The following is a 26,631-nucleotide window of genomic DNA, read 5'->3' as shown; positions in this document are numbered from 1 at the left end:
TTTCTGGAAAGAAAACCCAGAAAGATTGGACTTTGGACACGTGTAAAAACTTCTCAAACGTGTGTATATATATGCAGGGTGTTGCAGGAACAAAGACACCATGCAATGCAGTAAATTGTTCTTGTTTCTTTCGCCTAAGTTGTGAGCTTTAAATTTTCAGACAAAGAACATGTGGAGAAGGAAGAAGAAGAAGAAGAAGATATCAGGCATTGGTAACCATTCCTCTTCATGTAGTTCCTCGTAGAGGATATTGAAGGGGGTTTTAAAGGCAAGTCATTTGAGGCAAAGGGAAGGTTACGCCTTTCTTTCTGATTTTTTTTATATACTTTTTAAGTTCCATTTTAATTTCTGCATCTTTGTTTTCAATTCTGAGTTCAGAGATTCAGATCAAAATGAACTCATCGGTTGTTCTTTGCCGTTATATTTTCTGCTGTTTCAGCTGAAAATTAGATGCTTTCATTGCCTGGATTACTTCAGCTGATAAACGAAGGCATGTTTCATATTATGAATAATTGTTCTTCATCAATATGTTGACACAAGTGTCTCAGTTCCATGTACTATCCGTTTAGTCTTTAAACATGTTTGCAGATACTGAATGTGCAAGACAAAATTTGTACTTCCTTTCATCTCGAAAGAAAAGCAATGTCCGACATATATCCGAACATGAATACCGAAAGACACCAACTTCAAATAATGAAATCCTTGCAGCTCTTTGCTTTATTTACATTCTTAGTACAAAAGAAGCTGCAAGGATCCTAAGATTTCCAAACCCCAAAATTACCGACAATGATTGTCATGTTGAATTGAAAACTTGTGTCAAAAGCAGCAATAGCATCAGATATGTTATCAAATAGAATGCATGTCAAATGCAGATCAATCCATTTCACAACCTGTAACTTTAATAAATCAACATCTATGAGATAATAGATCCTTCGTCTCGTATTCGCCACGAACAAGATATGAGCTAACAAGAGATGGGAGGCATGTCATATAAATCTGATTCTCAACGTTTCGTTCCAATAAGACTCTTCTAAAAAAATGTTCACTACAAAACTATGCACTCCATTCTCTGAAGGGAGAATTATAACCCAGCTCAAAATAATCATCTTACTTGTTTAATCATATCTTATTATCGTCGTATTCTTCATCAACTCTAAGTTCTGTTGTAAAAAATATAAGGCGGCTAGATCCAACTACAGAACTTTAGACTCTAGTCAAGTTCTAGACTCTTTTTCATAGCTTCATAAACCAAATATGTAATGCTTGCAGCTGGGACAACCTTCAGAAGATTAGGAAAAAGTCCTTTGTAAAAACCTCTATAACCTTCATTCCGAAAGGTTCTCCAAAATACATCAGACATTCCGTTATATGCAACATCTGCGGTAGCACGTTGAACTTGCATTCTGGGAAAACAAAGAAATCAGCAATATGTTACAATGATACGGGTTAACCTCAGTTACCAGAAAAAAAGACGTCCAGACATTATAATCATACCTCGTTCGAATAACCTGCAAAGGATAAACACAGGTTGCTCCCAGAGCTCCCGAAATTGTTCCACAGCCTAGTTGCACAAGAGGACCGGGTTCTATAAAAACATGAAGGGGTCATCGAGAGCATTTTGAAGGTATATATAAAGAAAAAGAGAAAAAAAAAAGCAATCATTCATTAAATAAATGAAAGTAGATAGAAAAGTACCACTATCTTGAAGAATATACGACCTTGAAAAATCTTTCAAGGTTTCATAGACAGTAAGGTCGATGCCAGAATACGGGATGATCCCAAGAAGAGATGGCAAAAGACCTTTATAGAATGCTCGAGGTCCCTCCTGAACCCATATATCCTTAGTTAATTTCCCCAAGTTTGGTGGCTTTCCACCTTCAGAAGCACAAGTCTGTAATCGAGTTTTTACGAGATCCATTGGGTAGATAGCACATTGTGCCACTGCACCAGCCAATCCACCAGCTAGAAGTCTCCCACTGGCTCCTATATCATGACTCTTACACCCCGTACTGTCTCCTATTACATTCTTTAACATTTCATATGCATAGAATTTTATAGCACTTTCAGGAGCTACCTTGACAACATTTAACCCATTGCCACGGAAAAACCCCAAAACACCGTCTTCCTTCAATATATTTTTTACAGCAGGCAGAATATTAGCATTTGTTGTTTGCACTTGTAAAACAACCTTGAGGCGATCGAGAGGAGCAGTTGCAGTGCGGGAAGCTGCTCCGGCTATTCCTCCTGCAATAAAATACTTGCTTCTCTTAACATGCATACTGATGCCTTGAGGAATAACAGCCGTTTCTCCGATATCTACAAGGCAAACCTTTTCCCAATGATGATAGATGTTTTCGATAGTAGCTTCATGGGGATAGAGTAGAAGGAAATCTCTCCATTCTTCAAATGTAATAATTCCATTGTTGTCCTTATCAACATGCTCTACAAATCGTGCAAGCTCCTCATCATCGATATGAATCCCTGCAAATAAAAACTGCCAAGGCTTATAAGATGAAAACAATTGTTAAATTGCAAGCATGGAAACTACCAGCCACACAACATCCAGCAAAACAACTGACACATGATTCTCGTACCGACAATAAATTGTCTCTTGATAGGGCATTATGAATACACCAACAAGCCAGCCTCAGATGTCAAGCCCGACAAACCTTTCCTTCAATGGTAGCAAACTCACTTGAAACCTGACATAGATCCTTAGTTGCCAGACCGTAGGATTTGCCAAGCACATCAATAAATTCAGATACATTCATAAAAGAAACATAAACAATTAAAGATTTTTGTTTGAGGCTACTTTAAAATAGAATGAACCATAGTTCAGATTTCAGCTCAGCAAAACTTTTGTTTCAGACTAATTTGCAACTTAAAGAACACAAATCTGAACAGAACAGCAAAGTCAAAAATACATCCCAATTCCCTTCTTTGGCTGATTTAAGAACTAAAACACAAAGGGACACATATCTGGCGAGTGAAACTTTATACCCTCTCAGAATCTTCCATTGAGATTATTTGAAAGAAAGGCTTTGCCTAACTGTAACCTATTCCGGATTCTGTTCAGAAATTAGAACAAGACAATGCATTCTCCATTTCCCACAAGTTGAACTGTAATCTATTCCGAACATATACTGGCAGAATTCAAATTGCCAACTGAATTGGTTCTTTTGGATTAATTACTTTTAATGCCAGCTACTTTCCTTACAGGTACCTAGCAGATGTTCCAATTATGAGCACTTCGAAAGCAGCTCCTCCAATCTCACAATCATTACGAGTTTGTTTAGCGAATGGGTTATTCAAAAGATTGAAAACAACATAAAACCTATAAATTTATAAGCAAACAACCACAAATTGTTCAAACTTTATAATGATTTCGTTATCAACCCCAATCAAACATAACCAAATAAGGGAAACACAACAAAGAAAATTCAATTGATACAAAAAGTGCAATGACAAAGAGCATAGCATACCAGCCTTAACAAGCGCATCCCAAAGCTCCTCAGGCAAAATGCAGCCATTGTGTTCCACGTCAATAGCTTGGAAAATCCTATAAAGTTCAAGCTCTTTATCATCCATGTACCTTTTAAATTCTTGATAATCCACGCGCCCATCTCTGTTGGCGTCACAAACTTTCAACAGATCGTTGGCGTACTTGTACTCGGCCGGAATCTGGAGCGCCGAGAGACCCTGTTCGATTTGGGAATAATACAAGAATCCCACATTGGCCGTATCGAAAAAACTGAACAAACTCCGAATCCTCAAATCCCTTTCTTCCTTTGTCTCGCGCAATGCCAAGAGAACATAATCCATTGTGACGGGTCCGGGCTTTTTGACGGGGTTGATACATTCGGGTTCGGGTTTCGCCTCCATTTTAGGCAAGCCTACATGTTCCACGCCCTGCTCCGCTGCGCCAGACATAATCCCAACAACAAAACGATAACGTTTTTTTATTGCCTTAAGCCAAAATTCACCTATTTTTTTACGAATGTCGTCTCTTGGAACTGTTCTTATGCGCAATCATGGAGGTTCGGAAAGAAAAAGAAGTGTGTCATAAAATCGGAAACAAAGAACATAAAAGTACCCTTTTTTCCTCAGTTTTTTTACAGGGAGGGTACAAATAATATACCGCAAGAATCAATTAAGGAAAGAATCCAAAAACTTGACTGAAAAAAGAAAAAGACTTTTCTTTTGTTAAGGGCGGTCAAAAAAGAAGGGAAATAGAGTCAAAATTCCAAAGGAACAGCAACAGGTTTCCAGAATCAAAACAAAATTGAGCTGAATTCTAACTCTTTTTTTAATGGGTTTCGATTGCTTTTTTCTATTTTCCAAAGATGAAAATCAATCAAGGAAACAATAACACCACCGGATTGAATGAATGAAGGAAAAACAGGGCGGGTCTAAGGAAAGAGAAACAAAGAAATTGGGAAAATACACGTGCAAGATTATTTAAGGTCGATAAAGGTCCAGATTAGGGGATAACACATATTGACTCAAAATTAAATTCCTTTTAAACAAAATTATGGAGTTCGAGAGCGACTTGAATCGTAGACACGAGGGAAAATCTCTGGGCTCTGCTTTCCTTCTCCATCTTCAATGAAGAAACACGAGGGAAAATCGAGTGATTATCTTTATCTTCGATCTATAAGATAAATTTAATTAATTTTAAATTTAAATCAAATTAGACTTTAGTGGTTATCTTTAATTTGCTAAATTGGAAAAAAAATCGCAACATGATTTATTTAATATTTAAATTTGAATTAATTAATTAACTAAATATTGATAATTATAAAAAAAAAATCAGAGTGAAGCATGAAATGACTTAACCTCGATTGGACTGACTACAATTGACTAATGGATTTTAAGCATGCAATAAAATATTAATAAATTTATATTATAATAATGGAGTAGAGCCCCATACTTTGGGTTAAATTAATAAAAATTTATATTATAAATTTTATTTTATACTAATATTTTCACAAAGTAATCAGTGAGAAGAAGACTTGTTATGTATCAAGCAAATGGAGGTATCCATTAATGAGACCATATAAGCAAACTACAAACGGCAAGATATCATGTTACTCTCCAGTCCATAACTAAGGAGAAAGAAAATATTAAATTTTACCAAAGATCACCTAGTGATAAGTAAGTTTATAATTGGTCTATAGTATTTCAAAACGTCATAATTGGGTCATTTACATATGGATTGTAATAGTCAATTAACTTTATCGTTAAATGTGCAACACATGTTAAAATTTTAGTTATGATAAGTCTCTAAAGTATAACTAAAAAGTTAACGTTTGTTAAAAAGGCGTCGCACATTAAACTTTCCAAAAACGATAATTCTGTCATACGGCAGTTTAATATACGGGTAAGGAAATATACTTTAAAAATATTATTATTTTTTTTAATATTTTCGGTAAAGCTCTGCCGAAAACATTATTTGTTCTACCGGAAATATTAATTTCGCTAGCTAATTTCCGGTAGAAAAAAATAATGTTTTATGTAGCGTCCAATATTAACATTTCCGTTAGAAAAAATAATGTTTAGGTAGCGCCCAATATTATCATTCCGGTAGAACAAATAATGTTTTAGGTAGCTCTTTATCGGGAATATTAAAAAATAATAACATTTCCGGTAGCTCCTTTTCCTTAGCTGTATATTAGGTTGCCGCACGTGAAACTTCCCTAAAAAGGTGACATGATTATTAGTATAATCAGTAAATAGAGTGATCTAATTATAACTTTTGAAAGTGTGATGACTTAATTATAAACTTTCTCATAATACAATGACTTGTATTGTAATTACCCGAACAAAAGGAGTTTCAAAATCGCAATACAAGTCGAAACCAATAAGATAGAAATGGAAAGTTGGATAAACCTAAGCCTAACCATAAATAATTAGAGTGTATATTGAAGGGGCAGATGAACTAAGTCCCTAATGGCCCAACAACATACAAATTAATTAGTAATGTGACACTCATGACAAGAACGTAAATCTAACAACTTGTTTAGAGATTTGATATAGCAATTTATAAAGAATATTTATCGTAGTTTATGAAATTATTGATTAGACACCTCTGCAATTATTGTTCATAATCACATTCTTATGATTTGAACGCATCGTCAAACTAATTTATCTCATTAATATACAACGATAACGGATAAATTATCGTTGAAAATAACAAACCTACTAAAGACCGTCTAATATGAAAAAAATATCTAAAATATGACCGACGCGAATTGTATTATAAATATTTTTCTTTAGAAAAACCAATTGTATTATAAATATGGTCATGTGAGTAGGGGACTTTTTCTCTTTTATTATACATATCAATTTTAATAAAATATGAGTAACTTATATGATTATGTACTCAACTTAGTTTTATAAAATATGTTGTGGTAAATAATTAAATTATAAATTTTCTAAAATATATTTTTTATTCTTTTGATAATTCATATAAATAAAATATATTTTTTTATTTTTGATAATTCATATAAATAAAATTTGTGTGATTTAAATAAAAGAATTAAGATTACAATGATCATAACAATATTAGATATATTTATTATATTTGTAATCGTAACAAATATGATATAACTGAAAACACAATTGTAATTATAATTTAAATCTTGGTTAGCATAGAAACCCAAGAACCCTACGCCATCAACGTGGCCTCATCAACATTATTCCAAACTAGCTGTGCTAATATCTTGCATATTTATCTACCAAAATGGCTTCCATAATCTATATATATCTCTAACTTGACAGCAATGTCAATGCCTTACTGGAATTCTTCGATGCAACACGGGCCAGAGCTCATTACAACACATTCACATCCCAATTGCTTCATAGCCATCTTCTCCCCCGTGCTTATATCGATGACGAATGGCGACAGCGATAACAGCTACCAAACCGATCATAGCTACCACCGCCCAAAGGATTGTTATCAGCGTAATACTATCCTGTGTCTGCAACAGATGATTGTTTCGTTAAAAACATCATAGGTTTAATTGTAGTTGAAAATTATCAAAAAGTCTGAATGCAATGAAATCCTGCAGCAAGTTGCCTAACATTCGTAAACATATTTGTGAACAATGAATAATCATCTGGTTTTATTAATGGTTTTTTTCATCAATGTTTACCATTTGAGAATTGGAATCTTACTTGAATAACAGTGTGCAAGGTATGCATTGGCTTGGGCAATTGGTCTGAAACCAAAATGTAGAACAGCCCCATTACTCCCGTATGATGTGTGATTCTACTGTAATTAGACTCCAAAATCAAAGTCTCCCCTCTAGATATCTCTATGGCTCCCGGTTGAGGATAGCAGGTGGTCATTCCAACAATGTAACAGGCTTCGTTTCCAGGTTCTTCTCCCTCCCCGTAAGTCGGTAGCGAAGAACACATAACTTGGCCATCCTGAATTCACCAAAATGAAAACAGGAAAAGCTCACAATCATCAGATTCCATACATACATATATACATACATGCATGCATAGATACATACCTCTCTATAAAGAGCAGAACCGATTCCCCTGAATGTTGGTGTGCAACACCATATATGAGATAACCGCCAAATGGCATGTCAAGGCTTATCCTTTTGTTATCAACGCATCCATCGTCACCCAATTCGGTCGAATGGCAAGGTTCAATATTATATTCCACCTGCATCAAATATATTCAATGACAATATTTGATAAGAAATTCAATTTGACAAAACAGAAATTTTGCTGCAGCACGTAAACACTTCATCTACCTTGCACTGGTGCTCTGCATTAATCCCAGTTGAATTTCGGGTCCTTTTCCAAGTATCGGTAATGTCAAATATATAAACTTTAACAGGCAAGACGGAGCTATCCATATCAACCCACTTCACAGTGTATCGTAGGTAAAGAGTTCTTCGAACACCCTCGAATCCTCGTTTCACCTTGCATTGTGATCGTAACAACATAACAAACCCCCTATGTAGTCTGGCCTCAGAGGTCTTCCATATTCATCGACCGTAACATTATACAGATCACAACGGCATTCGGTACATCCCAACTTGTCTTCCGCACCCCTTGTATTGATTGCGTGAATGTTAAGCATCCATTGCTCCTCAAACCCTGAAGGGATCTCAGCAGGATTACCGACTTCTATTCCGTATGGATCGGGAATATGAGTTGCAGTTTTCCGTGTCTCAGACCCAAGGCCAAAGAACTGGCCAACCATTTCATTCTGACAAACTCCACTGTTTCTCCCAGAAATATAATCCGACTTGTTAAGGTTCGCATGGTCATCAAACTCCGATATGTTGACGCCTTTACGAATAAAGTACCTAGCAACAACCCAATGATGCAGATACGTCTCGTGCAATGGAACAGGATTCCCTGCCTCATCAATCACCTCTGCATTGAAACTTTTCAAGGCAATTTGACCTTTCGGAAAGTCGACATTGTAATAGAACCTATTTTCCACTGATCCCGGTCCGAGCACGAACTCAGGTGATAAAAAAAACAGCAGTGTTTATCTTATTTTCATTGCCCCAAAAGGCTTGTGAATATGGTAAATTTAGTATCAGAAAAAATTCAACCAAAAGCCACCATGCCTCATTGTTATTTGCCATTTCCCTGTCAATAGAACAACTTGAGTCAACCATATAATCTCTTCTAAGCTAACGATATATTCCACGGATTAGAACACAGAAAGTAGAATAAGAAAAGATTTGGTCTTATGGGATTGAATAAATTATCAGAAAACTGATTAAGATTATGTATAAACAATATATTCTGAGAAAATGAAACCCCTTGGTGCAAGTGCATGGATGCTTGATGATGAAGATATAAATAAATATTCAATCTTGGTCAGAAAAAAGAAAATCCCAAATATTAAAGCCAACTACAAGTGCAATCTGGGGAGGAAAAAACAGATTCTGGAAATCATCAAATCTATGGATGAAAGCAGTCCAAATGAAAAGAAAAATAACCCTAAGAACCAAAAAAAACACAGCTTCTAATCTTCAGAAAAGGGAAGAACAAAGGAGAAAAACACTAAACGTACCTAAACGTTCTGGGATTACTTCTTGTCTGGAAAACTCCAGTCTTGATTTGCACAGATTTCACACGCTTTTATAGTAGAATTGAATATTCCATGTATGCATATATATACCATATAGGAGACAGACAAGACAGAGAACGCTTATAAGATATTGCCACGTGTTTTCTGTGTTCATAGTGGATTACTTCCATGTGAGTGCTAATATTGAATCTGGGTAACAATAAAAAATTGCAAACATAAGCTGTGACGTTAGTTTACAACGATTTTATTTTCTTTATTTCAAATGTTGCGTGGATAAAAAGACCTTATGTGTGGAAGTATCCATTGACGAAGACTATTTGCAAATAAAAAAACGGCAGGTCGACAGAAACTGAAGAAAGAAAATGTTCAAACCACGACGAAAAATCGGTGATATTAAAGACTTCAACTTTGTCGCTTCGTCTTCTTTCTCCTTTGTCGCTCTCATTTTCCTCCATTTTCAAAGCTTAGAGCTTTATTAAAGACTTCAGACTTTATGTAGTTATCCTTTCATCCAAGATGCTTCTGTCTCATTCTCTAAGCTCCAAGTTGAGCTCATCAACACCATCAATGATGAGACTACCAGTTCCTTCCATGATTCTTCTTGCATTTCCTAAATTTGTTTTCACATACTAATATTAAAGTTAAAATGTTGAAGCATCCAAAGAAGCTGGAGAGTCTTACGATGTTAAAGAAAAAGTAATTTAAGGCTTCATCTTATTTGGAATATGAGGTAATACACATCTAATTTGAAGTGCCTCATGAATAGGTTTAATATAATTGGTTGTTGGATATTTGTGTATGTTGGGTTTATGGTAGCTTAGCATGTTTTGTGATGCTTAAGGACCTAAGGTGTATCTTTACGTTTAAAGTTAGCTTGAAGTTGTTAACATGTGTTTGATGTGTAGAAGAGATTGAAGGACTTGAGGTTGAATTTGGTGTCATTTTGGAGCATTTTCAAACTCAATTTATGTGATATTTCCCGAGAGTTTTGGAGGCTCGTATATTGAATTTCGAGTCAAAAAGACTCGAAAAATGATTCTTTCTACATGCATTTCGAAATTTGTGTCTAAATATCAATAATTGAATAATGTGTCAATTAAAAGGTCACATTATCAGAAACAATTAAAAGTTGAAATAATTGAAAACATTACAAAATTGAAAATTGTTGTAGTTTGTGAGAAAAATAAAAATATATTAGTAATCAGTTGGATAATAATATAGTTCACCCAAAAATGTTTGAGCCAAATTGAGAAACTACGTAAATTTTAAGGACTATATCTTTATCGAATTTGACCGTTATTATCAATGTCCTTACCTGTTGAATGAAATTGGATACTTACGCGCGAAACTAGTAATAGTTTTTTTTAAATAGAATTATAATATATTTGTTAGTCAAATAAAGTAACATTAACAACGTCTTGTCATATATATATGAGATAAATATATTTATAATTATCATAAATAAAATATAAGAGTGAGTGATTAGTGATAGTCTGATAAACAAAAACTTGAACAATTGAGACAACGACATATAAAAACAAATTACTTCGACGTTTTCAAGAACCAAACATAGAGAAGAAAAACTTAAAAAAATATCCAAAGCATATGAATGAAAAATCAACCCTCCTTTAACTGCAGTTTCATCCAGATATTTGACAACTATCGAAATATCAAATACAAACAAACAAAGAAATGACACATCTTGAAAGCAAGCAATTAAGAAAATTCGTAGAACCACACATCAATAAGAAGACCGATAAAAAAAATCTGTACCGGAAGTTTAAAAACATTAGTAATCATGATACTCAGATAAATGCCAAGAGAACAATTATTACAAATATGATAAAATACTACTAAAAATTAAGAAAATCAAACTACAATTAACAGAAAAAATAAAATAATAAAAAGAAGGAAAGAAATGGCAGAGGAGTGGTCGGAAAAGCCAACAGCCATTAACGCAAAGAAATTCCGATAACCGTTTGCTGTGGAAATAAGCAGCAACAGAGTGAAATAAACTGCAAAACTAGTTATAGTTGGATGCGAATAGGAGCGTAAATAAATCGAATTTAAATAAATAAAATTATATTTTTGTTCATTAAAATATATTAAATTTATATTCAGTTTATGTTCTTTCAAATTTTTAATATCATGTTCGTATTTATTTATTTATTTCTAAAGATATTTTTATTCGTTGGTTTATCATTTCCAAATGTGCTCCTTTAATGTTTATTTAATGTTCAACAACCAACATTTGGCTTTTATCCTTTTATTTGTCCGTAAAGAACAATGGTTAAATTGCATCACTAGTTTTAACAGTTTCAAATTCAAAATTCACTTAATATTCAATTTAAGTACTATCTTAACCCATATTTAAAATATAAAAACATTGAAGTAAAAAGGACAACCAAGTAAACAAAAATATAAATGAGTCAATAAATAAACTTATTCATAAACATAAACGAACTTGTTCATAAATATAAATAAACCGAACACACTTATATTTATACCCGTTCATTTATTAAATTAATATAAAAACTAATTTATTTAACTTAATAAACAAACATTATACCAACAATTCATTCATAAACAAATAGTCAACCGATCTTTCATTTACCCCTAATCATAAACCAAGCCTGTACTTAAAACACATCACCTTAACCTTGTATTAATTGACATAAGATTCTAGGTCTGACAAACTCCTCTCCTTTCACTTGTAAACAGTAAAAGAAACACAGCCACTTATTTTATGCATCACTAACTTTACAACAAAGTTACTGGAATTCTCAGATGCAATACGGTGTAGAGCTTATAAAAACACATTCATATCCCAATTGCTTCATAGCCATCTTCTCTCTCACGTTTAAGTCGATAATGAAAGGCGACAGCAATAACAGCTACCGCACCGATCATCGCTACCGCGGCCCAAAGGATTGTTAACAGCGAAAGAGTACCCTGTGTCTGCATCAGATGACCGTTTCATTAAAAACATCATAGGTTTAATCGAAGTTGTTAAGAATCAAGAAGGCTCCTTAAACGAAATCGAACGGCAAGTTGCCTAACATTGGTAAGAAAACAAAGTTGTGAATCATGTATGATCATTTAGGACTTGGAATCTTACTTGAATGACAGTGTGCAAGGTGTGCATTGGTTTGGGCAATTGGTCCGCAACCAAAATGTAGAACAGCCCCATTACTCCCGTATGATGTTTGATACTACTGTAATTTGACTCATAAATCAATGTATCCCCTTTAGATATCTCTATGGCTCCCGGTTGAGGATAGCAGGTGGTCATTCCTACAATGTAACCGGCTTCGTTTCCAGGTTCTTCTCCCTCCCCGTAAGTCGGGAGCGAAGAACACATAACTTGGCCATCCTGAATTCATCAAAATGAAAACAGGCAAAGCTCATCATCATCAGATTCCATACATACATATATACATACATACATGCATAAATACATACATACATCTCTATAAAGAGCAGAACCGATGCCCCCTGAATGTTGGTGTGCAACACCATATATGAGATAACCGCCAAATGGCATGTCAAGACTTATCCTTTTGTTATCAACGCATCCATCGTCACCCAATCCGGTCGAATGGCAAGGTTCAATATCATATTCCACCTGCATCAAATATATTCAATGACAATATTTGATAAGAAATTCAATTTGACAAAACAGAAATTTTGCTGCAGCACGTAAACAATTCGTCTACCTTGCACTGGTGCTCTGCATTAATCCCAGTTGAATTTCGAGTCCTTTTCCAAGTATCGGTAATGTCAAATATATAAACTTTAACAGGCAAGATGGAGCTATCCATATCAACCCACTTCACAGTGTATCGTAGGTAAAGGGTTCTTCGAACACCCTCGAATCCTCGTTTCACCTTGCATTGCGTGTGATCGTAACAACATAACAAACCTCCTATGTAGTCTGGTCTCAGAGGTCTTCCATATCCATCGACCGTAACATTATACAGATCACAACGGCATTCGGTACATCCCAACTTGTCTTCCACACCCCTTGTATCGATGGCATGAATGTTAAGCATCCATTGCTCCTCAAACCCGGAAGGAATCTCAGCAGGATTACCGAATTCTATTCCGTATGGATCGGGAACATGAGTTGCGGTTTTCCGTGTCTCAGACCCGAGGCCGAAGAACTGGCCAAGATTTGGACAAATCCCACTGTTTCTCCCAGAAATATAATCCGAACTGTTAAGTTTTGCATGGTCATCAAACTCCGATATGTCGACGCCTTTACGAACAAAGTACCTAGCAACAACCCAATGATGCAGATACGTCTCGTGCAATGGAACAGGATTCCCCGCCTCATCGATCACTTCTGCATTGAAACTTTTCAAGGCAATATGACCTTTCGGGAAGTCGACATTGTAATAGAACCTATCTTCCACTGATCCCGGTCCGAGCACGAACTTAGGTGACAAGAAAACAGCAGTGTTTATCTTATTTTCATTGCCCCAAAAGGCTTGTGAATATGGTACACTTAGTGCCACCAAAATCCCAACCAAAAGTAGCCATCCTCGATTGTAACTCTCCATTTTCCTGTGATTTCAACCTCTTGAATCAAACCAAATCATGTAATATCTTCCAAGTTAATTATAAAGTCTATGGATTAGAACTAAAAAAGAATATAGAATAAGAAAATAGCTAGTCTTACGGGGATGGAATAAATTATCAAGAAGTAATAAGATTGCGTATAACAAATTCAAAGATTTCTAAAATCAGTATGAACAACTTTTGGTAAAACTCTGAAATAAGAATGTAAATAAATCGAGTCGAGTTCGAGTATTTTTTAGCTTCACTCGAATGAAAAGTTCAAATCTGAGCTCGACTCAAAGTCTCATGAGATTAAAATTGCCAAACTTGACTCAAGCTTGAAAATAATTAAACTCGAAACATTCTCAAGCTAGATTGATTTACAAACTCGAGCTCCAACTTAACCTTAAGTATATGAAAACATTATATTATATTTTTAAAATATATATAAATATTAATATTATTAATAATATTATTTAAATTTTTTTAAAATGGAATTTATTGTTTTCCGACTTTCTCACAAGTTTTTCAAATCAATTATCAAGTAGTTCGTTTCTACTCTTCAACTACTCGAGTTGAGTTCAAACTCAAATCGAGCCTATGTGAATCGAATGTTGACTAAACTTTGATTGAGTCAAGCTCAAATAGCTTACAACATATCTCATTTTATTTACAAACATACTGTGAGGCACAAGTAGAAGCAACAAAATTTTGTTATTGGTATTAAAACGATTTAAACTTAATCACAAAATTTAAAGGGGTCATAAATAAAATTTTATCAATTAACAACAAAACTAAAAGGGGTTAAATTGAATTATTAAAGTTTAAGAGGGAGTAAAGGTTCTATTGAAAAATTTAAAAATTCACCCCTTAGTGCAAGTAGAATAAAGAAAAAAACTAAAACGAATAGATTTTGACTCAATCTAATAGTATAAGTTGGTTTTTAAAATTTTAGAACTAATATTATTTATTGTAGTTATTTTCAGTCATATTTATTTTTACAACTAAATGTAATTTTTAAGAATTTTATAATGTATTAATAGATCTTATCATATATATATATAGTATTCAGGCTTCTTCCCCATCCATTTCTATTCATTTTCTCTGTTATCTTTATCAGATTAGGGTTTGAGGATTTTTGCACTCATTTTTCTCACCCCATCTCTAACCTAGTCCTGTAGTTTCCTTCTACTTCACCGTTTTACTTTTTATTTTTTTTATATTAAACAAATCTGGATAGAAGCCATGGATTTGATGGTCTAATATCCGGTGAGGTTTCGTTTTGTGAAAACCCATGATTGATCGACGAAGAATAACATCAGGATATGAACATTTATAAGAGGTGAATAAAGTCGCAGCTGGAAGAGAGTCTTCAATATTCACAATCTAAAGTGAACACAAAATTGAAACAAAAAAAAAAGTAGAAAAACATAGTTATTACCAAAATTTGAGGAAAAATACGAAGAGAACATAAATTATTGGAAAATCAAGAAAAGTGAGTCAAGATGGTTAAGTTGATGAAAACTATGAGAAAGAATGAAAGGATTTTAATGGCAACAGACGGGGGGTTGACCGCGGCTGCTTATTTGATTATGGAACTAAAGATGTTCTCCAGGCGTTTTTTAAATGAATCAGAATTCAGAAACAATAACGGATCGGGTTAAATCGGCGACAGATTTTAATCTCTACGTCTGAGACGAGTTCGAAACGAATAAAGCATCCCTCGAAGCTGGAAAAACAACCAAATATAATACTGGAAATTTAAGCAAGTAAGTGCAATCTTGGGGGGCAACAACCAAATCCATCGATGAAAGCAGTAGAAATGAAAAAGAAAAGGAAAGAACTAAAAAGAGAAGCCGAAGCGTACCTAACTGCACTGAGATTACCAACCACCGGCTTGGAACGCTAGCTGCCAGGAATTTCGCACCTATTGTAAGTGGGTATATATACATACAAATTATTCTAGTGGAGACAAAGACGGAGAAGACGTACAGGATTTCGCCACGTATTTTTTGAGGATCAGAATGGATAACTGTTTTGGCAATATGGGATAAGATGGAAGCAGCAAGCATAAGCGATGACGTTAATAGTCTTCTAGAAATGTGTCACCCTCTTGATTTGATCAAGCAAATGGCCTGTCGACCGTGACCAGGGATGTACTTAATGTGAGTAGTGACTGTCATCCTTTGAAAAAATATAGATTTTTATATATATTTTATTTAATAATTTTATAAATTTATTATCTAATATAAAATTACGTGTACGTCATCGGTAATGACCAAATTGATAGCGGCAAGTCATCAATATTATTTAATGAGGACTTACCAAACATAGTTACTCCACATCTTAATGATTTGGCCCCACAAATATCTTTTTCCATCATGTCAAAATAAAAATATTGGAGCAGGTCATCGTGGGATCAGCATTCACCAAAGTCATGCAATCAACAATATCAAGTGTACAAGTGTCATCGTCTATATACATTGGGATTGGAGACGTGGAATGAATTTCAGAAGCAAACTAATATTAAAGGGATTCCTTGGTTGGTGTTAAAACCAAATTTTGATTGAAATTGTCTTTTCCGTTCACAATTGAAAAGGTTTGAATTTCTTAATGCCCACGCTTTCCTCTTGAAAATCAATTCATTAGCAAGCACGTGGACATAAAAAGTACATGTCATGTCTAAGACGGTAGAAGAAGTGTACGAACTACGCTACTTACATGGTCAAAGAATTATCGCTATTGGATGGAAACAATATGCTATATTAAAGAGTTAAACTTGTAAATTTATAATATTATAGGGTGAAAATATTAAAAAAATTAACATATATATTAATTTAAAATTTTCAGGGGTAATTTTACTCATCCATCCCCTTTGATTCATCTTTGATTATTCTTTGAAGTCTCAAGTTCGAACATTACGTATGTAGAGTGCTTGAATATTCAATATCAAATAATTTAGTTATTTTTAATTGAAAGGCCTGGTACATCAGGTAACATTACATATTATTGGCTTGGGTAAAGAAATGGGCATTCGCAGAAAGCAAGTCTACAACTTCCAGCGGGGAGAATCGAATTGGAGAATGGCGAAGTGGCTGGAGGAGCTACATTTGGCCAACCTATCAGCGACTCTTTGCTAATCGATCTGCAACGGCGGTTATGAGTTTACACTACAAGCTCTGCTTGCTCAAGAAAGGTCGTGATAGCATGAGGGTGTATCACACCAAGGTTAAAGAGTTATGTGATGCGTTAGATTCTTGTGGTAGTCCTATTTCACAAGTTGAACATGTTGCTAGTATTTTGAAGGGTCTGCCTAGGGAATATCAGCTTTTTACGGCTGTTATAACCACCATGTGAGAATATGTGCCCTTTGAAAACATTTGTTCTATGTTAGTAGATGCTAAAACTCAGCTTGCTAGCTTGCTGGGTTTGATGAGCAAGACGAGTTGTTACCGATGAGTGCACATCTTGTGCATGATAAGTCGACAAGCAGGAATGATGATACTCGCCATGATCATCAAGATCGAAGGTTCTCTCAGTAAGATTCTGGTGGCAGATCTCTTGGATGAGGTCGTGGTCATTCACAGATTCAATGTCAGTTTTGTGGCAAGAATGGTCATATGGTTTCTATTTATTGGTATCGATTTGATGAAAGATTTACTGGACTTGTTAATGACAATATATATCATTCTAAGGAGAGATCAGTTGGTGCTCATTATGTTAATCTTGAAGATGTATATGCAGATTGTGTATGTTGTTCTCGATCTTAAGCTGAATGAAATACAAGTTTTTTTTCACAAGCATACGTTGTCACTGCTACACGAGATCATTGGGTGGTCGATTCTGAAGCCACGCATCACGTAACTCTCGATGTTGTGAATGTATTGCATTAAACGTATTTTAATGGCCCAGGTAAATTAGTTGTGGGTAATGGGGTTTCCCTATACGTTAATGTTATTGTTCATTCTAAATTATTTTCATCTTCTCGTGCTTTGGTGCTAAATGACTTGTTGCATGTTCCAAAGATAACCAAAAATTTTCTCTCTGTTTCGAAGCTTGCTAGGGATAATGCAATATTCTTTGAGTTTTATACCAAACGTTGTTATGTTCGTGATGAAGCGTCTGGTGAGGCCTTGCTAAGAGGACATGAGTGAAATGGCTTGTATTCCTTTGTTTTTGATGATATGTTAGGTGGTTATGGTTCTACTGAAGTATTGGTCTCGGTGAGCTCGGATGATCTGTATGAGCTATGGCATCGTAGGATGAGGCATCCTGCTCCCGTAACTTTATAAAATGTATGCAATATAATTGATGTAAAAATTTTAAAAGATGTTAATAAAGTTTGTGTTGCTTGTCATATGGGAAATAGCCCTAAATTATCATTTTCTAGTTCTACTACGTCTTATGATTCTCCTCTCGGTGAGCTCGGATGATCTGTATGAGCTATGGCATCGTAGGATGAGGCATCTGCTCCCGTAACTTTATAAAATGTATGCAATATAATTGATGTAAAAATTTTAAAAGATGTTAATAAAGTTTGTGTTGCTTGTCATATGGGAAATAGCCCTAAATTATCATTTTCTAGTTCTACTACGTCTTATGATTCTCCGTTTCAGTTAGTGTTTACTGATTTATGGGGTCCTTCCCATTTTGTGTTAAAAAACTCTCGATATGATGTGAGTTTTGTAGATGCTTGCACTCATCATATATGGATCTACTTGCTAACTGACAAGTCTCAAGTTATTCATGCGTTTCGTTTGTTTCAACAATATGTTAGAACTAAATTTGGTTCTGAAATTGTTGTTGCTCAGAGTGATTGGGGAGGGGAGTATCGTGATTTGTCTCAAGAACTCACTAAGGCTGGTATTATTCATCGTCTCTCTTACATACCTCGAAGTAGAATGGTGTTGTTGAAAGGGAACACATGCACATTATGGAGATTGCTCTTGTGTTGCTTCCTTAGGCGTCGTTACCCATTCAATTTTGGGCTTATGCTGCAGTTATGGTCGATTACCTCATCAATCGAGTACCAACAAAGGTTATTCATGATGTGTCTTCGTTTGAGAAGTTTTTTGGGAATAAATCAGATTACATCATACTTAGGGTGTTTGGGTGTCATTGTTTTCCATATTTAAGGCCTTTTAATCGACACAAGCTAGAGTTTCAGTCTCAGCCACTCACGTTTTTAGGAATCAACCCTTGTCATAAAGGGTCTAAATGTCTTGGTGTTGATGGTTGTGTGTTTGTGTCAAAGCCTGTTACGTTTGATGAATGACACTTTCCTTTTGCCAAGACAAGGTTGGGTAAGCGTTGGATTGATTATTCAATGGTGCCTCAATCACTTAAGGTTGTGATTGATATGCACAAGCTTGATAACCACATCACTCCAACTCCTGCTCATGCTCCTGCTGACATTAGTGTTCATGCAGAGACTATTGTTGCCTCCCCGGTTCATTCTGTGGCATTAGAAGATCAAATGGTTGTTGATGGTTCTGCCCGCAACTCGGATGTCTCACAAATTGACGTTATTACTACTGCTTGTTCAGATGAGGGTGTTGGTGTTCAATCTGATTAATTGATTGATGTGTTGGGAACTAATCGGTATCTTATGATGACTCGTAGCAAATGTGGTATTTTTAAGCCCAAAGTTCACATGGCATGCATGGATACTGATATACCAGCCACTATAGGTGAAGCTTTTTAGTCTTTGAAACGAACTGAGATGACTTATGTTGAGTTTAATGCTCTCAAGCAGAATAACACATAGACGCTTGTTGAGGTTCCTAAAGGTCGTAATATTGTGGGTTGTAAGTGGTTGTTCAAACTCAAAAAGAATCCTGACGGCTCAGTTCATCGTTACAAGGCTAGGTTAGTGGCAAAGGGATACTCTCAGGTGGTAGTCAAGATTTTGTCCAAACATTCAACCTTGTTGTTAAATTTTCAACTGTGTATGTACTCTTTGCCATGACAGTTACCAAGGGTTGGTCGTTGAGGCAACTAGATGTTAACAATGCCTTTTTAAATGGTGATCTAAGTGAAGAGGTATTCATGCAACAGCCGCCTGGATTTGAAGAATATGGCTCGGATGGTTCTACTCTAGTGTGTAAACTCCATAAGGCACGTATGGTCTTCGACAGGCACCGAGAAACTGGCATGACAAACTAAAAAGTAACCTGCTTGAGCTTGGGTTTGAAGCCACGATAGTTGATACGTCGTTGTTCATACAAAGAAGGAACGGTGTGTGCGCGCATATTTTGGTTTATGTGGATGATATCATACTTACATGCTGAGATTGATGGTGTTATTCAAGCTCTCCACGGTCAATTTTCGCTAAAAGATCTTGGCCCTCTTACCTACTTCCTAAAAAAAATAACAAACATGCTCAAGGCCACACCCACACCTACATGCACCAATGGTGGTTGCATCCAAGTTGTTAGAGTAATCTGATGATCTGCTTGTTAATTCTAGCGGTAGTATTGTTGAGGCTCTACTTAATGTTTGTCATACTCACTCGGATGTGGCATTTAGTGTAAACAAAGTCACATAGTTTATGCATGCTCCATGTGCTGCTCATCTTGTGGCTGTCAAGATGATTCTTTGTCATCTGGTTGGCCCGCTCGATCGTCATCTAGTTTTCTTCCCTGATGCTACTGGATTGAAAATCACAGTCTTTGTTGATGCTGACAGGGTGATGATACTGGTGATCGTCGGTCTATGTCTAGTTATGGTGTGTTTGTAGGTCGTTGTCTTGTTGCTTAGAGCTCGAAGAAGCAACGAACAATGTCTCGATCCACGATGGAGGCTGAATATCGTAGCATAGTTGATGTTGTGCTGATGTTACTTGGGTTGGTGCTCTATTAGGTGATCTAAAGATGGACGTTTGCAGTGAACCTGTTATTTGGTGTGATAATACCAGTGTTGTGGCGTTGAGCGTGAATCCTCTTTATCATGCACGTTCGAAGCATGTTAATCTAGATAACCACTTCGTCCGTGCGAAGGTGTTTGCTCGTCATCTTCGTGTTAGCTATGTTCCATCCAGTTGTCAAGTGGATGATGGTCTAGCGAAACCGCTAACCAAGGTTGTGTTTGAAGACTTTTGCGAAAAGGTTTGTGTGTTGTCTTGTTAACATGTAGAAGGAACTTGGAAGAAGCAGGGAGAATATTGGGAATGAAGTAGGTCTCACGAGTACTGAATAAAGCATGAAGCAGATCCAACATGTGCATTGTTAGTTGCATGGTTAGATGATTGTTGAAGTGTAGTTAGGTGGTTAGTATTTCAGTTAAGCATAACCTACTTAGTTCTGCAAGATAGTCGTGCAACAACATATGCTATAAAGGCTGTGTAATCATCTGTATAATCAGAATTCTAGTGTATGAAATAACAAAGTAGCTTTCTCGTTGTTACGAGCTTTACGTAGATTTCTTAATAGTGGAATCCGTTGGAGCTGAAAAACCCAGTCACGAACACATAGTTGATTAATTGCTGGAACGAGAGGAATGTGACTAGTGCCAGAGTTAGTAGTCGAGAAAAGTTGTATAGGTTGAACGCTATCAGATTGAACTATGACTCGAGAAAGACGCATAATATATATAATATGAGCGAGTATTTATCAATAATACTTTTATGGAGTAGTCGTTTTTTTATTTAAATTATCTATTTCCAACTAAAATATTAATGTTTTTCTAAAATTTACAAGATGCTATAATTATATTATATGCACTTGATTGTAAAATTTAGCAGATATTAAGATCTTTATGATTCGAAAAATATAAATATGTATTAATGATTATATCTACTCTTCAGAATAATTTTCATTTAACTCATTAAAATTTTATTAAACGTATTTGTCAATGTGATTTAGGTACCATGACACTTTTTTTTAAGACAATCCAAGAAAATTATAACATAGAACAACTCAATCATAATTGTAGTAAACATCACCTTAAATGATGATGCCTTCCCAACACAAAAAATAAGGTGTGTGTTTCATATTTATCTCTCAATAAGTGCATGAATAGATGTTAGTTTTAATTTACAACTTTCAAGCACTTTCAATTAAAATATAATAAAAAATTATTAAGTGATCTCAATAATAAGGAAAATATTATTCTCGTTAGAAGTTTTAGATTTAAACAGTTGTATCTGACTATTTGTAAGGTGTGTATACTATCAATTGATTAATAAAATTCTAAACATATATTGCATTATAATCAACTTAGACTATTTTAAAAAAAATTAATGATAATAATCATAATTTTCGTATGAATTAATGTCTAAATTAATTTATAATGTTGAATTTAGTTAGAATTTCAAAATATAATATATTTTTTATAGAATATTATTTTTTAATTAATCACTGATATTCGATATATTGATAGACTAATTCAAAAAATTACAAAACAAATAATTTTCAAACAGAAAATTTACTTTTATTAAACAACATAATTATATGCAATTAGAATCGATCTGAATGATCTAAGAATACTTCAGCACCTTCAACGGGACCTGAGATGTGTGGATGCTGAATTCACTAGGTTTTGAATAGATTGCATTTCAGTGTTATGATAGATTTATCCGTGGTTTTGTTTTTATTTATAAAGCTACTTTTTGAAGGTAACTGCCGACCTCAAATTTCTAATCCTTTCTCCATTATCTTTATATCTGTTTGCTGTTCTTTTCCTTCATCAGCTTCACCCTTTTTAATGGCTTCTGCAGTTAAACCCATCTTCGTCTTCCTTGTATTCATTTCATTCCATTTCTCAGCATTCTCATCGAAACCCAAGGACCCAACGCCATCGACATGGCCTCTTCAATTCCACTCCGCTCTCTTCATGAACAACAGCGGCACTCTCCAGAAAGTTGATCTCTGGTACGACTGGCCTAATGGCCGCAATTTCAACATTATCCAGAACCAGCTAGGTAAGCTCACTTACGACCTGGAATGGGACAACGGCACTTCCTTTATCTACACCAACAAAGAATGCAGAGTTTTGCACTTCGATGTCGGTGTTCTCCGCCCGAATTGGCTCGACGGAGCTAATTACTTAGGCCAACAACACAAAGATGGGTTCCTTTGCAATGTGTGGGAGAAAGTCGACTTCATTTGGTACTATGAAGATGTAATCACTAAGCGACCTGTTTACTGGGCGTTTTACACTGGTATTAGTTCCACGACTTCCCTTGATTCTATTTAAATTGTTTTTTTTAAAACGTATTTTTAAAGAATTTAAAGTCCATTCATTTGATTGTTTGTGAGAAACATTGGAAACTTTTATGGAGAGTGCAGGGTACACTGCTCATGTAATGACATTTGATGTGGGAGCTGTTCTTGAGGATTCTGAATGGCAGGCTCCTGTTTACTGTTTCAAGGAAGATGAAGAGAAGAGGAAACAAGCTGTGATTGGATCTTTGGGAATGATCGGTCGTCTCCTTGTGAAGCTGATGAGAGGGGTTTCCAGTGCCTCCATGGCGCTGTGATTATTGTTTTTTTCATACTTGGAATAAATTTTCTGGGATTTCTACGTTTTCTTTGCCCTCGATTGATCCTTGGTTGTTTCCTCAGTTTGATTAACAAATGTTTTCTTTTTCTTGTTGAAATTTATGTGTAAATTAACCTAAACTTCAATGAATTTTTCATTAATTAAATTAAATAAACGAGAATAAATAAAATTTTTATGTTCATTTAATAAATAGAGGTATATTCATATCGTTTATGTTCACGAATAAACTCGTTTATTAGATAGTTTATAAACTCTTTTATTGACTATTTTTTAATTATATAAATAAATATGTCTACAATTAAACAAACATGTCAAAAACACCTTCAAAAATAAACAAACGATCATGATATAAAAAAATTTAAATGAATATAAATTAAATTTTAACATCTTTAAAAATAAATAAACGAACATAGAAATTACTAAAGTTGTGACCCAATTAGTAAGAAATTGTATATTTTTTTGACCCCTATCAATAGAAAACAGGGATTTTGGTTTTGTAACGCAACAGTTGTAACAAATATTGTATTTTTCGACTTAGTGAAAGTTTTTTTTTCTTTATTCTTTTGTTCGATCATTTTTTGTTTGTCATTAATCATTCTGATAATCATAAAAGACACTATCTTATCCGTTTAAATCCGACTCATTTACACCCAATTGACATTCATCAACTGAAAATTTCAATACATAAAACTATAACCATAGATTACAATCGTGAGCTTCAAAGTAACAAAGGTGAACTGAATTGCTATTCGACAGAAATATAACCAAATCACAACAATGGTCCTGTAAATTCTAGAAATTTGACAAAATTAGTCGATTTCATTCAGCCGACGACGGTATTGTTGAGATAAAAGTATAAACCGGCAAGTACAGCAATTCCAACCACAATCTCAACTTCCTGAATTAGTTTCCAACATGCATCCAAAAAAGATGGCCGATGAACAAAGAAAATTAACAAGTAGTGGTGAAGGATTAATGAAGTTGTTTAAGAGAGTTTACCCAACAGCTTCATCTCTTTTCAATTGTTCTTTTCGAGCCTTTCTCACATCTTTGTCTGATATGGCTTGAATCTCCTCTTTGGAGCACCACATACTGCAAAAAGAAATCCCATTAAAGATAAACAATGGTAAAAACTAATGCAGCATCTGGGTTTTCATTTGCATATCTAAAACTCTGTTTACAAAGAAAATTCAACAATGGTTTCAACTCAACTGGAAACTTACCAGGACAATAACTATCAGGAACTTTCTCAAAGGGAGTCCTCTCATTATATATATACCTGCAACAATCGTCCAAAGGATAAATAAATTCAAGAACTGAAGTGGCAATTAATAAGATCAAAACAGGGAGGTGTGTACCGGCAATCACGGTAAATATAAGCTTGCTTGGAAGCCACACGCTTGGAAAACCTTGTTGCAGTTGAAACAGTGTTAGTGGGAAGACGAGAAGGAAGCAAGAGATGAAGCGATGGAGAAAAGAAAGGCGATTTCAAAGCAAAGCGATCATATGGTGCACGGAGGCCGGCATTGGGTGTAGGAGTGTGAGAAAGCAGCCATGGAGGTTGAGAGTGATGAAAGGTCGGTGGTCTAAGTTGAAGAACAACTGTAAGTGTTTGGATTTAAATACCAGAGATTAAGAAAGTGAAAGAGGAAAGCTCTAAAAGTATTTTTTATTGTAACTATAACTTCTGTCAATTACAAATTAAACTTGGGTATTTTATAGTCCAAATATAACAACTCAAAACAGATTTAACAAAGTAACTAATTACAACTTATTTTTAACATTCTCCCTACTTTCTCAACCTTCTTGAGCTTCAAAACTTGACTCGTTCAACATTCTCCACTTGGCTGGTTCAACATTCTCCAAACTACTTGACGTTGAAGTACTAAATGAAATGCGAGCTGGTACCCAAAAAGAAATATTATTTCTTTATTCTCTATTATGTTCTTTCCAAAATTCTTTTAAAATTCATTTTCCCTTAACTAGGCGGTCTATCGAGAATCGAAAGTGTTACTCTTTCTTTCATTCTACTTACTCACCTTCCTTTTCTTTTTTTCGTTCTACTTACTCACCTTCCTTTTCTTTTTCTAAAAAAAAAATCTTCATCCAGAATTTCTTCAAAACTTTTCTTCCTTCTTCAGGACTGTACCTCTCCTCACTTATTAGACTTTCTTTTTGTTGGAAGTAAGGCGGTTAAGCTTCGAGCTCCCATATGCAATCTGAAGCCTCTCTTGGGCAAGAAAACACCGTATTTTGTCTGGTTAAGGAAGGCAAGGTTGTTAGACTCTTAACCCTCCCCAGAGATTTTCTGTCATGAACACTTGGCTGTGAAGCTTTCAAGTCTCATGTTACCTTGTGATAGAAGCAGCAGATCATGAAGAAACTAAAACAAAGAGTTCTTGAGCAAACAAACCAATAATGTAAACCAAGAAATGAAAAACCTAAATCAACAACCAATAGCAATAATTGAAACCAATGATTCAACAGTGGCCAATGTAAAAAAAACCAGTAAAGCCCAAATGGAGTAAGAAACCAACACTCATATAACTCAGCAAAGCACAAGTCTCGCTCAACCAATGCCAAACCTTCTATCCTCTCATGATCAACATTGACATCCAGTAGCAAGCATGCACACTATCACCAATCAACAAGAATATTATACTATCGGAAATTATTGCTTCCTTGGGAAGAATTGTGCAAACAACCAAGACAAATCTCTGTTGCAGCCTCAGCAAAGCCCTCTCAGCCTTTATTTGCCGCCGTGCTTGCTCAATCTTATCGGCACAAGGATTCGATGCCCTCTCAGTCCACATAGGTGTATGATTATAAGTGTGGGGATCAGGAAAAGCCGGCAACCAACTTGGGATATGCTTTCCAGGCGGGGCTTCATTCATATGCTTGAAACTAGGAACCAGCTTCTCGTTCCTAACAACTGGAAACTTGGGCACTGGCTGAGCAAATGGGATTTCCTCTTTCGTATCCATAAACTGAGTTATTTCCTTAACTATCCAGGAGTCTACAAGACAATTCCCAGTCTCTGAAGCACCCGGAAACCCATGTGAATCTCCCAAATCTTCTAAAGCCCGTGTTATGTCAAGCACATCGCATTCTGTCCTACCATCTAAATTAGCATGAAAACTTGCATTTTTTGCCAAGTCACAGGGATACCAAATCGAGATATCTGTAAGAGCCTCCAAAGCAAACTCTTTATATCCCTGGTAACCAACACTCTCGCAAATCTGCGCCACGACAATCTTTGAAATCGATATCCCAAAGTCATCAGCTTTTGCTCTTTCCAACGAAGAGCTAGGACCGTCTTCACCCTTCCTCGTATCTCCTGTAGTCTCCACACCAGACATCCAAGAATTTGAACGCAAACGAGAACAATTTGAGCCGAAACCAAAGAAACAATGCCAGATTCTGAAGCGAATCGAACCGAATACAAAACGAAAGCCCCAACGAAATTTGTTAACAAATGAGGGCTTATGGTCGACAATAAC

General features: G+C 35.3%; 4 protein-coding genes, 1 long non-coding RNA gene and 1 pseudogene across 8 annotated transcripts; 1 reads left to right on the top strand and 5 right to left on the bottom strand.

The window, feature by feature from the left end:
- Positions 1-989: 989 nt before the first annotated feature.
- LOC120193678 (calcium-dependent mitochondrial ATP-magnesium/phosphate carrier protein 3-like) lies at positions 990-4,189 on the bottom strand. Of its 2 annotated transcripts, none has more exons than XM_039196113.1 (4): positions 3,483-4,187; positions 1,696-2,481; positions 1,495-1,585; positions 990-1,403 (listed from the first exon to the last, which is right to left on the bottom strand). In XM_039196113.1, exons 1-4 carry the CDS (start codon positions 3,928-3,930, stop codon positions 1,211-1,213), a joined length of 1,518 nt encoding a protein of 505 aa, XP_039052044.1. In that variant the 5' UTR covers positions 3,931-4,187; the 3' UTR covers positions 990-1,210. The 2 variants fall into 2 exon arrangements, with proteins under 2 accessions (XP_039052044.1, XP_039052045.1); XM_039196114.1 differs by having other exon boundaries at positions 1,224-1,403; positions 1,719-2,481; positions 3,483-4,189.
- Positions 4,190-6,776: 2,587 nt separating this feature from the next.
- Positions 6,777-15,560, bottom strand: LOC120193679. 3 transcript variants are annotated; one of them, XM_039196117.1, is made up of 5 exons: positions 15,498-15,560; positions 12,787-13,636; positions 12,537-12,695; positions 12,189-12,443; positions 6,777-6,974 (listed from the first exon to the last, which is right to left on the bottom strand). In XM_039196117.1, exons 2-5 carry the CDS (start codon positions 13,630-13,632, stop codon positions 6,843-6,845), a joined length of 1,392 nt encoding a protein of 463 aa, XP_039052048.1. In that variant the 5' UTR covers positions 13,633-13,636; positions 15,498-15,560; the 3' UTR covers positions 6,777-6,842. The 3 variants fall into 3 exon arrangements, with proteins under 3 accessions (XP_039052048.1, XP_039052046.1, XP_039052047.1); XM_039196115.1 differs by having other exon boundaries at positions 6,777-6,980; positions 15,498-15,556; XM_039196116.1 differs by lacking the exon at positions 6,777-6,974 and adding an exon at positions 11,822-12,028.
- Positions 6,896-8,712, bottom strand: LOC120193681 (annotated as a pseudogene).
- A 6,718-nt stretch (positions 15,561-22,278) lies between the features above and the next one.
- LOC120193442 (uncharacterized protein At4g14100-like) lies at positions 22,279-23,228 on the top strand. Its single transcript, XM_039195931.1, has 2 exons — positions 22,279-22,790; positions 22,918-23,228. The coding sequence occupies exons 1-2, from the start codon at positions 22,334-22,336 to the stop codon at positions 23,106-23,108; spliced, it is 648 nt and encodes a 215-aa protein (XP_039051862.1). The 5' UTR covers positions 22,279-22,333; the 3' UTR covers positions 23,109-23,228.
- A 697-nt stretch (positions 23,229-23,925) lies between these two features.
- Positions 23,926-24,685, bottom strand: LOC120193511. The gene is made up of 3 exons (XR_005522863.1): positions 24,355-24,685; positions 24,131-24,223; positions 23,926-24,029 (listed from the first exon to the last, which is right to left on the bottom strand). It is a non-coding gene; the product is annotated as an uncharacterized LOC120193511 (long non-coding RNA).
- Positions 24,686-25,719: 1,034 nt separating this feature from the next.
- On the bottom strand, positions 25,720-26,590 carry LOC120193566 (transcription initiation factor TFIID subunit 8-like). Its single transcript, XM_039196049.1, has one exon. It carries the CDS (start codon positions 26,488-26,490, stop codon positions 25,720-25,722), a length of 771 nt encoding a protein of 256 aa, XP_039051980.1. The 5' UTR covers positions 26,491-26,590.
- Positions 26,591-26,631: the final 41 nt, after the last annotated feature.

This window comes from Hibiscus syriacus, unplaced genomic scaffold, assembly GCF_006381635.1.
Source record: "Hibiscus syriacus cultivar Baekdansim isolate YM2019G1 unplaced genomic scaffold, ASM638163v2 tig00116996_pilon, whole genome shotgun sequence".
Taxonomy (NCBI): Eukaryota; Viridiplantae; Streptophyta; class Magnoliopsida; order Malvales; family Malvaceae; genus Hibiscus; species Hibiscus syriacus.
This window is presented reverse-complemented; position numbering and strand designations above follow the sequence as displayed.